The sequence below is a fragment of the Diachasma alloeum genome, unplaced genomic scaffold, assembly GCF_001412515.2.
Source record: "Diachasma alloeum isolate Michigan unplaced genomic scaffold, Dall2.0 Dall_scaffold_00360, whole genome shotgun sequence".
Taxonomy (NCBI): domain Eukaryota; kingdom Metazoa; phylum Arthropoda; class Insecta; order Hymenoptera; family Braconidae; genus Diachasma; species Diachasma alloeum.
The window spans coordinates 101,762-113,839 of record NW_021680499.1 but is presented as its reverse complement, the minus strand read 5'-3'; the positions used below and the strand labels follow the sequence as shown (position 1 = coordinate 113,839).

Sequence of the window (12,078 nt, the reverse complement as noted above, 5' to 3'; positions counted from 1 at the left end):
ATCTTCGGACTCTTGGATATTCTCGTTTCAATACTGTCGATGGGCGGAATTCTAAGCGAGAATTGGATTTTCGTGGATGATATTTTGGTTGTGTGACTCGATATTGGTTCCATGGTTTTATGAAAAAATAGGCGGGAGGATCAATGAACCTACACTGATAGAATGATTCATTTATTCCAAACGAGATTCGTTAATTATTAACGAATGGTAGAGTTGAATATGACCAAATGAATATTCGTTAATAGTTGACGAATGGTTCACTTGAATGGCGAAAGTCAAGTCAAACAAGGCTTCTCAAATATACATTCGTTAACTATTATCGAATGAACATTTGGCGGGACCGAATAGACCCTAATCTCCAACCAAAATCCATTCGGTAACAATAACTAATCCGTTCTATCAGTGTACTCGGCGTTCTTCTGGGCGGGGAGGGGCTGATATCCACGGGAAGAAATATTCAGTAAAAATTACGAAACTCACAGTTCGCTCATCGATTACGGAATCGACGCAGAAAATGTAAGTGACGGTATCGTAATTTTTCACAGGAGATTCAGGTAAAAAGGACTACGCCCTGGAAAAATTCCGTAATTTTAGCTCAAAATTACGTGACAGTTCCGTAAAATTTTCTGTAGCCACATTTTGCTCTGGAATTACGAGAAAGATACGTAATTTTTATTGAATATTTCTCTCCGTGTTGGCCACTCATGGAGAATTCCTCGGAATAGCCACTAAAAGTGATTTTAAGTGCAAAAATTCCGCAAAATTTTCAGACACCTTTTGTGGACATTTTTCAGACACTAAAAAACGGTTGAATAAAATGAAAATTTGTTGGAATTTCCAAACATGAATTAAAATGTTTAGGCACGTAAATTTTAATTTTATTTAGAATTTTTTTAGTGTCTGGAAAATGTCTGCAAAAGGTGTGTGAAATTCAGACATTCAGAAAAACTTGGCAAATTCGCTAGAAAATTCTAGGAAATTTTCGTCGAAATTCTATTTGTTTTTTGTGCTAATTCTTCGAGATATTTCATAAGAAAAAGTCAATAGATTTCGATTTTTCTAAATGAATATTCTCTTGAAATTTCTTCTATAACAATACTTGGCCATGAATTTTAAGTTTTTTCACTAAGATCCTGTAATGCAAAACAAAACAAAATATGGGAAAAAAAGAAAATTCGTGCGCAAAAATTTTATTATAAAAAACCTCAAGAGAAAAATTTGAACAGAAAAATCGAAATCTATTGACTTTTTCCTGTCAAATATCTAATAGAATCTGCGCAAAAAAATGGAATTTCAACGAGAATTCCCTAGAATTTTAATAGAATCCCCATACAATTTCTGGAGAATTCCAATAGAATTTTCTAGCGAATTCGCTAAAGTTTCTATTGAATTTTTTCATCTGTGCCCTCTTCCCCTGCGTGTCGTACCTTGTTGGGATTTGTTCACATCACGATATTCCTTTACCTTTGCAGTAAATGTCCTTGTCCGGGCCCTCGCAGCAGTTGACGGAGTCTAATCTCTTGGAGCAGAAGCCACATTTAAAGCATTCCCTGTGCCATGGCTGTACACCGAAGACACAAAGGATGGATTTGGTATTTTGTTTGACTTTTTATTCAATAATTGTTAGTCACGTGAACGTTCTATCACCGGGAATACTCAACACGTTAAATCGACTTCGACTTCACGATAAATACACGATAAAGGGACAAACAAATTGATTATTAACAAACGGCGAAAGGGGTGAATAATGAGAATAAACCAGGCAAGAGATTGTGAACGGTGATTTGTGACGAAAAACGAAAAGAAAACTCAAAGGGCAATTGTCAAAATTCTTTTGTCTGCTTTTGCTTTTCTCATTTTCATTGTTTTCTCTCATCGAAATGATACCTCGGCAGTATACATCGCCATCAGGACCATCGCAATGGAGCGTAGAGTCCAGGCTCCGGCCACATATTTTGCACTTGAAGCATGCCTTATGGTAGCCCTGGTCATAAGAATTCACGAAACATAATGTTGGTGGGAAATTGAGGGTTAAACCCTATTATTCATTAACTTCACTTCCACCGTTCGGATTTTTGGGCTAATTGTCTACTAATCGAGGCTAATTTTTGCACGTTGAAATTAATTTTTTCGATTTTCTTTGTTGAATCTCATGTATGATGAAAATTAATGGAAGAACCTAGCACATTCGTCAGGATTTCCGTTTGAAATTCCGTTCATTCTTATTCGATTCTGCTGAAAAATCGCACAGTTTTTACGGATTTTTTAATAGGAATGTTTAATAGGAGAAAATTGATATATTTTTATTTTTCAAGTGAATGTTTTTTCAGATATTCAATGAAATTTCAATTTTCAGGTTCAAATGATAATGAAAATGATTGAAAACTGGAAGCATTTTGGCAACAAATGTGTCAATTTGTTTGTGATTTATTAAACATTTAAGTTATCATTGGAATATCAATGCTCACTCAATATGAAAACCTCAATTTTGTGAAATTTTAGGGGTAAATGAGAGCATCCAGGAACGATTTCATTCGAAATTGAATGCGAATTCACAAAATCGCAAACTCACATGTCACTGTTACTTCAACTTCACAATTTCGTAACAGCCTAAGCTCTTTTTACTGTATTTTTTCGTCTTTTGTTGAATAATTCAAGCAAAAATACTTATAAAACTCGAGATGAAATGAATTGAATTTACATTCACAAAATTGAAAATTCGCGTGCCACTGTTACTTGAATTTCACAATTGCGCAAGAGTCTAAACATTTTTTTTATATTTTCTATAAAAATTCCTCAGCGCAAGTTTTCCAACTTCTTTTCACTACATTCTTCCCTTCTTCTATTCCAAAAATTCCATCGAAAATACTTATAAAATTTAAGAAGCGGCAGTCCAATAAATCCAAGAAGTGGAAAATATCCCAACAGAATAAGTTGCGTAAAAAAATCGTTCTAAATAAGATCGTTGTTATATTAAAGAAACCTTGAGAAAACCCGTGGAATTTTTCAATAGAACCCCAATAGAATTTCCTGCCGCCTGCTCTACCTTCTTCCATTAAATTTTTCACACGTGTTCAGAACTCATAATTCATTCTATTTTCATGCGATACCATTTCTGATTGTTATTGTCAACGAAATCATAACTCTCCGAAACTGGCAGTGGATCTAATTGCCCCGGCAATTAGCCTCGGCCAATTAAACCCACGCTTTCTTGGCTTGAATTTATATTTTCCAAAGTGACTCAAACCCCTGTATTACTACATCGACGCTCTCTCCTCCCAACATTTTCTGGCAATAACACCGGCCGTTTGAGCCGTTGCACATATGAAAATTTTCCATCGACATTATTTTCGCTAGACTCGAAATAACGAAATTCCTTGAGCAGCCGCAGGTATTACGACAGCTTTTTTTTCATAACTCGAGGTTTCGTTTCGCTCTTACTCTCAACCAGAAATGGGATCGCGGTATTTTTGATTCGTCCGACATTTTTTTGCTTTTGGATACTCACTCTGCCTCTTGCGAGCATCTGCTCAGCGGCGTAGACGTAGCCACCGCATCTTGGGCAACCCTCGCCATCGGGTGCCTTGGCGATCGCACGGGGCTCCATAACTGCGTTGGATCCTCTATATTCTCCACTAAAAGATTAAATAATTGGGGTTAAATTGTGGAGAGTAATTGGGAGGGAGTTGGTATAACGAGATGAGTCGATTTGAAATTTTTAAATTAGTAAATCATTAATTTTTTGTTGAGAAGAAGTTTAACAGAAAATCTTCCACAAATTAATTCTCCGGGATTTTTTTTCAATTCTCATGTAAAGTGGAATTGGAAAACACAGAGATGGAAATACAGAATTGTGTTTTCTCCTGCAATTCTTATTTTTGATTTATGACGCTACTTCATTGACTCAACAATGCAATGATCGAGTCGATAAAGTAGTTTTATAGATAAAAATTAATAATTCTAGGAGAAAAGTGGTTCCGTTTCCCTTTAAGATGAGGCAACTATGAGTTTTAAAATTTGCGGGATACTGGAGTGAGATTTATCAGGCACTAAAAATCGATTATATATATATAAAAATGAATAATTACTGCAAAAAAATTATTGTTTATTTTTCGTTAGTTCCGCAGGCGCTTGAAGTATTAAAAAACGCAGAGGTTTTTTATTCAAAAATTCAAAAAAGCGTACAATAACAATAACAAGTTAGTTTTTTGAAATTCGCCTGCTACACAACCGACTTCGTTTTTTTTATTTAAAAAATTGCACCATTCATGTAAAATAGCCAGCAAATTGATCCTCAAAATATTAAAAATGTATTCGCGATTGTTTTGCAAACATTTTGTGTCTATTTTACATGGATGGAGCAATTTTTTATATTGAAATAAAATAAAATAGCTATGTAGGAGTCAAATTTCAAAAAACTAGCTTATAACTGTTACTGTACACATTTTTCAAAAAATTTTGAAAAAAAAAACAATTTCAAACATTTCAAGCGTCTGCGGGGTAAACGAAAAATAAACAATTAATTTTTTGCGCTAATTGTTCGTTTCTAGATACACATAATCGATCTTCAATGTATGAAAAATCTCACTCCAATAGCCCGCGACTTTTGAAACTCATAGTAGTCTCCCCTTAAGTCGATTTCGACTACTGACCACATTTCCGTGAATATCTCGAAATCAATAAAAATCAACAAAAATCCGCAATTATGATTCGAATCGACTCATCCCATTACCCCCCTCGCTGCACGAACAATTAAACGAATAAATCACTCAATAAATAAAAATAACAAAATTAGATGAAAATCTAAGCATTTTCGGTCTACGATTATTGCCTTATCGCTATCGTAACAGAGATAGAGATGGAAAAAATATAAGCAGCGTTGCAAAAAATGACGAATGAAAAAAGAACATACAAGTCGTAGAGACGGCAAATAAACAGGTAGAGATGAGATTTTAAAAAATGTTGGAACGTGATGTCGAGACAGAGAATGGACGTCTGAATGCGCACTCGGTGCGATTAATGAAGATAAGAGGGACAAATTGTGACCGTAAATCTTGCTGTGTAAGTCGGGGTTGTAACGGAACTGATGCATTCTAATTATAATCATAATTGAGAATCCGGGGAATTCAATCCGGGGAATTTAATTCGGGGAAATCATTCTTGGAATGTATGAAGATAAAAAAAATTTCTGAGAGGTACAATCGAATGGTGGCAGGATTCTCGGTCACAAGTGACTCGTATAAACTCGCGAACTTAATCTGTGTTAGGCGAGTATTGGGTTAGCTATTGTTAGTATAACCCCGACCACGCGAGTCGCTTCCGCCGAGCCCCGAGAGGAGAGCCGAGAAGCACATGACAATGATTCTAGAATTCTTTTTTTTTGACAATTGACTGATTTTGGGAGGATGAAGAGAAGCGGACACTGAGTGGTCTACCACTACTAAGCTGGTGAATTATATATAATAAGGGATTGATAGACGAAATGAGAGACATGGAACGTTTACGATGAATATTGAGAGAACAATTGAACATTTACAGTTGAGATAATTTAGAGACAAAGATTTTTCCGAGCGAGGCGAGGCTTGCGGGCTGGACCGGCTTGGTTGGGTCCGTTATAACACCGGTTGTTAGTTGGATTAAAACAAGTGATTAGTTGGGTTAAGTAATCAAAGAAGGTTGGCGAGAAAGTTCTTTTTCATGTGGGGTTTTGCGAATTTTCATCGGTTCTTCACGGGCGGAAAATTTCGTGGGAAATCCTGCGACAGGGAATTCTACTGGAAATTTCGGAAATTTTTCTCGGTTTTTTTTTATACGGAAAATAAGATGAGAAAAGGTGATTCTGATTTTTCTGGAGGAATTTTTCGGAAAACTAGGGCTTCATTTTCTTTGGACCCAATTTTTTGAGGAATATTTCAAAAAAAGTTGGTGAACCTTGATTTTTGCGGCTGAATTATTCTCTTAGGGTTTTTTCTGTAAAAAATTCTTGAGCATACATTTTTTTTAAGTTTTTCTTCATTACGAAATGTAAGAAGTAAGTAGAAAATTCATGCCCAAAAATTTTTGTGGAAAAAATCCCAACAGATCTATTGACTTTCTTTCTTTGACTTTTGATAGCTTTCAATAGCAATCATTGCAAAAAATAGAATTTTTAATAGAAAAAGTGCTAGATTTTTCTACAAAATTTTAAATTCTCGTAAAGCTATGAATTAAAATATATAAAAAACATTCTCGTGAAATCACGAATCCAATTTTTAAAAAAGTAAAAAAACTTGTGAAAGTGCGAAAAAATTTCTCTCAAAAAAATCTCATCTGAATGAGTCTCACCGAAAATATTTTCCCATTATCAAAAAAACTGCTAGAATTCCCCCAAATGTGCTAGGATTTCCCCACCAATTTTTGTCCCACACGTTCCCCCCTTCCACATGAAAAATCGTATGAACTGAGAAGAAAGAGAGAAAGAGAAAGATAAAGAGAGCTAGAATTGTATCAGTTTCTTCCTTTGTTGAATAGAAAAATAATAAAAGGCCGTGCAGGATAATTTATACGCGGGTAAGCTTTATTTCACGCGGAATTGGCTATTATTATTCTCGGTGCTCACCATTATAATCACGAATGCGTGTGTGTGGGTGTGATTCGGATTTATCAATGGGCCTCTGGTGGCTCGAACTCGGCGGGGCTGGCGGGGGCGGGTGAAGGCAAGTTTTTTTTGCACTCATTAACTCATTTTTTCCCATCCCCAGATGAACTTATTTCTCTATTCTTTCATTACTCTACTACTCAGGATGGAAAAAAAACTGCATTTGCGAGGATTTCGTTCTTCTCTCGTGAAAGAAAAAAAAATCCCTTCTGCCGGTGCAAATAGTCGACGAGAGGCGCATCAGTGAGTGTAATTGTGCTATCGAACGACGAATCATTCGCATTCACAGGGTTATTCATTAATCAACCGAGATAATTACTATCTCTCAATAAATATCTCCAAGTAAAGTACTATTTTATGCATAATTTTCTCTTTTAATGTTGTACTTAATACAGCTGGTACAAATGATCCTAAAAACTAAAACTGTTTCGTTGGGTTTTTTTATTCAGTTTCCGTTGTGTTTGTGTAAAATTCTATTTCCATTTCTCATTAATGAATTTCATAAATTTTTTTTCGTTCATGAGAAGTTCAGAAGAGGGGAGAAAATAGAGAGATAGAGACAGAGACAGGTGGTACAAATTGAAACTCGTGGAATCGTGAGGAAAAATAATTCGTGTGGGGAAAGAGATTGTTGCAAAGGGGGAGGGAAAAGGGGAGGGGGGGGGTAATACAGTGAAAACGAGTTGTTCTACAAAAAAGAGCACAAGAATTAAGGTAAAACGAAACAATTAAACAGGCTGGCACCCGACTAGATTCATCACAATTACTTTTCACTTTTTTTTTCATTTTTTTTTACTGTTTTTGGGATTTCGTTAATTTGCGCTCGCTGTCCCACGTGACGCGCGCTCACATGAAAGGGGACGAGGAGGCGTTATAAACAAGGGGGTGAGGGGTGTGAGGAGCAATTAACCAACGAATTTCGAAACACTTGTTCTGTTCTGTGATGTTAGTTCGAATAGTGAATTTTCAAATTTTCCATTGTCATGGGTACAATAAATTATTGAGATAATTAGGGAGGGGGTGAGAGGCTCGTCGTGATCGAGTTTACAACCGATCAAGGGATGCCGATCGACATTGGATAAATTAATAACGAATTTAATTGATTAATGAACGTAAATAAATTAATAGTGATGATTTTCTTTCATTTGTTGATTTTTGGTGATGATTTTAATGGCTGGGGTGGGGGGTCTCTCGGGCTCCGTCGCTCGGCGTAAACTCACGTCGTTGGATTCATTGTAATTTGCAGATTTTGTATTTTTCGGTTTTTTTGAAAATTTTTGTTTAATTCATCAAACACTTATAATGTAGTGGATTGAATGCATGATTTTTTGGTGTATCGCGACGAGGGTATTTACAGGGGAAATTTTGGCTGTACGTCGAAAGAGGTTTTTAACAAAAGGGGGGGGGTCGGTGGGGAGGGGACGCAACGGGTGCGACATCCTTGCGGCACTCACTCTCTCTGCAGGTGCTCGCCCTGGTCCATGGACAGGCAGCCTGCGCCACCACCAAAACCGTAACCCTTGGGGCCGAATTTCCGGGCGTGACAGACTTTGCAGAACAGCTCACCCTCGTGCTCAGAGCAGTTTGTTGAGTCGAGAAGCTTGCTGCAGAGTCCTGTAATGCAAAAGAGTTTTTTATTTTCATTTTTTATGGGACAAAATGCACGGAGGGAAATTTTTAATTAAATTTTTCGTCAATTTATCCTGAGCTTGGAACGTAGAGGAATAGTTTTGAGTTTTGGGTACATGTCACTAATTTTCAGTGATGCATCCCTAGTTTTTAGGAATTTAGGTATCGCAAATTTTTAGGGATTGGCCTTGGGGAATTCAGAGCGTGCAAAATTCTGGAATTCAGTGATTTTTCAAGTTATTTTTAGGGACTTTGTCACTAATTTCCGGTGACATCGACACGAATTATCAGGAGCTCATCTCTATTTTTTGGAAATCTTTGGAATTTTTGGAAAATCAAAATTTTTTAAAAAATCTGCAAAAAAAAAGAAAGAAAAAAAAGAATTTGAAATTCTTTCTGATTTGGAAAAAATCTGCAAATTTCTGTGAAGTATTTTTACCAAAAAATACTTCAAGTCTGGTGGAAAATTTAGTATTTCGGGTAAAAATTCCACAAAAAATTGTAATTTTTACTAAAGCTATTGTCATATTTGACAAAACTTCTGCTAAATAACTCTCAAAGGTCAATAAACTCCAATTTTCCTAGAATTTAAACATGATTTTTCCCCGTGTGAAGGATTTCAAAAAAGCTTTGAATTTTTAACTTTTCCTCTTGTCGATTGGCAAATCATCTTATTTATCTTATGACTTTTTAAATCAATTGATGTGAAGATTACATCAATTGATGTGAAGATTAATTTATGATGTTCATTTGATAAATTTTCTGATGAGGAGAAATAAAACTATCTAGTAGAGAGCATTTCAGTAGTGAAGTTGGAAAACGAGACGAGAAGTTCGGAATTACGAGAATTCACAAGAGCTTTTATGCGGCTGTGGAGATTCTCCATAAAAGAAGTCTTATGATGATTTATTCTATCTTCACTCATCACTGAGACAATTTCATAATGCAATAGCGAAGAGGTGAGAGGGTCTAACACGTCTCAACTTGTTAATTGGTAACGAGTGGTATTAATAGTCAATTAATTAATATTAATAGCAAGAAGTTTTATTAACAGTAACGAAAAATCCTTTCATGAGCCTGGAGTGAGGTCAATTGATAAATTTCTCACTGATTTATGAACATCGAAAGAAATGTGGAAAGTGTCCACTTGTTTCAAACGTTGTTAAAAAGTTTTGATTGATATTTCCGGTCCACTTGTCGAAAAATTTGATCACATTTTAGTTCCACTGAAATTTCACGGAATTTCGTCATCAAAAATTCAGAATTTCATGGAAAAATCCATGGGAATTGTAAATTATAGTTCAATAATTCCCTGACAATTAGTAGAAATCAAGGAAATTCCGGTAAATATATTCTTGAATTGTCAATTGATTGAAAACTCATCGTAATTCAGCTCTAAATACTCATAATTTTATTGAAAATTCGAATAGATCGAGTAATTTTCATGTCAATGCTGTTCGAAAATTTGGAATTTCATTAAATTTTCCGTAATTAAATCTGAAAATTCATCGCCTTTGCTTGCGAATGAAAGCCTAGTACTTGACCGATCTTTAGATTTTTAAATTTTGACTGCAATTAATCTAGAATATTATGAAATCTGAAGAAATGATGTTTTTATTGCACTTCTGTCAATTTCAATTTTTTCAACAGTACATGAACCATTGCACCTCTTCCCCAATAAATCGAAAATTGTGATGAGTGAGATCTACCCCTTCCAACGTTTCATCTGCGTCACTTCAAAATTCTAACGAGTTTTTCACTAAAAACGAATTACGTACCACACTTGAAGCACATTTTGTGCCACTTGAGTCCTCCAGCAACGCGTTCCTCAGCGGCGTACACTGACTTGCCGCACTTGGGGCATTTTGGGTGCTCTACCGGCTTGAAAGGCATGTTTGTTTATACTGCAACGAGACAATATAAAATTCCATTAAAACCCACTGAAGAATTCTCATAATCCCCGAAACTAATTACCGAATTTTTCCGAGTGACAGGTAATTGCCCGATTACGCGGCGATTCTATTTCCGTAATTGGGATGCGATTAGCGGTGTCGTGTATAACCAACGACTACCATTCTATGTATAGCAAATGGGAACAGCCGAGAAACGCGATAATCCCACTTCTTCCACTAACATCTTAATGATAATTCTTGCAATTCACATCCCACATTCTTCCAAATACCCATAACGAGACTCATGCATTCAGATAGACACTCCCAAGTCTCTTCATCATCAATTACCCTAATGAGTCCTTTTTTACTCGAAAAAGGCGAAAAACGAGTACCCAATCCCCCGGCAATATCCAATTAGTCTGTTTAATTTACCAATTAAAATTCGTGAAAATGCGCTTTTAAAATTTACACTAAAATTACCTCGGTAACTGAATATTTTCAATGAATGAACTCTTATTTATTCCATGAATTATCCCCCAATTATCCAATTGAAAACAGAGAAAAATTGTTAATTAAAAAAATCGGCGGACGAACGATATTTAATTAAACTGATCGATTGGATGTCTTTGTTGACGATTAAATTATTCAAAAATCATCGATTCTACGAAATATACAGAATTTTTTTCGCAAATTTCTCCATAGCAACGGGAAAGGTCTTGACATTTTTCCTTTAATATATCCTAGAAGTTTTCCACATTTTTTATGAAAAGTCTTTTACTTTTGCTGTTAAACTCCAGTTAAAGCTTTCATTTGACTTTTTTGGACATTTTCCAACGATTTTATCATTCAAACTTCCGAGATCTAGAATTGATTCTTCATTTCAAAATCTTAGAAACATTTTAAAAATCTGAATGAATCAGGAAATGTACTTGCGAAGCAGAATTTATTAAATAATTGAAAAATTGTAATTTTTTAAAACGAAATATTATCAAGCGAATTATCTATATAATTCTTTAAATAATTAATTCTCTAAATAATATATATTATAAGATAATTCTCTAAATAATCGATTGTTTCCAAATTTTACTGAAGAACAATTTCATGCAAAAAATGAGAATTCCGAAAGTTTCGACAATTTCAAAGCTCCTAAAATCGAAATCTGAAGGAGATAGCAAAATCCGTGTCAAAACCTTTTTTGTAGCCCTCAATTCGCTCTACAAAAAAGATTATTACAAAAATTACGTTATCTCCCTGAGATTCAGAGAAATTTACCGTTTCGCTACTGAATTTTTAATTTACAAGAAGGGAATTTCGTTATTTTCGATTGCAAAATATAATTTGCATGACAGAAATTCCTGAATTCTTCAAAACTTGTCTCACGCTATGCAACTGACAATCTTGAAGATCCCATTACAGTTGCATTACACCATATTCTTCAAATTAATAATTTCCACCACAAAATCGCAATTAAAAATTCTTAACAACCGTCTTAACCTCCTGCAATCTCCTTCGTTTTACTTTCAATCTCATCAAAACAGCTGATAAATGCAAATTTCCACCCCGGCCCCACCCCAAAACACCTCCACCTGTATTCTATTTCATTGCCCCCGCCCCCCCCCCTCCCACTACCCCACCCTCCGCCGCTCCCCAAAAATAAACAAATTCCCGAATTATGCAATAATATCTCCCCCACCCCCTCCGCCGAAAAAAGTCAAATAGAAGACAATAAGCCACGTTAACGTAAACAATCGTCCGCTGAATTGGCTTCTTGTCAGCGGTCCCCATCTATTTTCGCATCCGTGTCTCTTACACCCGCTTTCCGGCACGGAAAACTCTAGACCCCACGAGTTGCCCTCGTGCGGAGATCCCGAATGTGCTGATGTATCAAAGGTAGTCACCCCAAAAAACCTTTCCCCATCC

General features: G+C 35.7%; 1 protein-coding gene across 3 annotated transcripts in view; it reads right to left on the bottom strand.

The window, feature by feature from the left end:
• Window positions 1-12,078, bottom strand: part of LOC107041288 (muscle LIM protein Mlp84B) — a 21,877-nt gene that overhangs the window by 7,715 nt on the left and 2,084 nt on the right. For all 3 annotated transcript variants that reach the window (XR_001461046.1, XR_001461045.1, XM_015261772.1), the window contains exons 2-5: window positions 10,045-10,170; window positions 8,092-8,251; window positions 3,509-3,635; window positions 1,465-1,561 (exon numbers count right to left, since the gene is read on the bottom strand). Coding sequence is in view for 1 of the 3 variants with exons in the window: in XM_015261772.1 (XP_015117258.1) it covers window positions 1,465-1,561; window positions 3,509-3,635; window positions 8,092-8,251; window positions 10,045-10,159 (499 nt within the window). In the remaining 2 variants the exon portion in view is untranslated. The remainder of the gene's footprint in view (window positions 1-1,464; window positions 1,562-3,508; window positions 3,636-8,091; window positions 8,252-10,044; window positions 10,171-12,078) is intronic.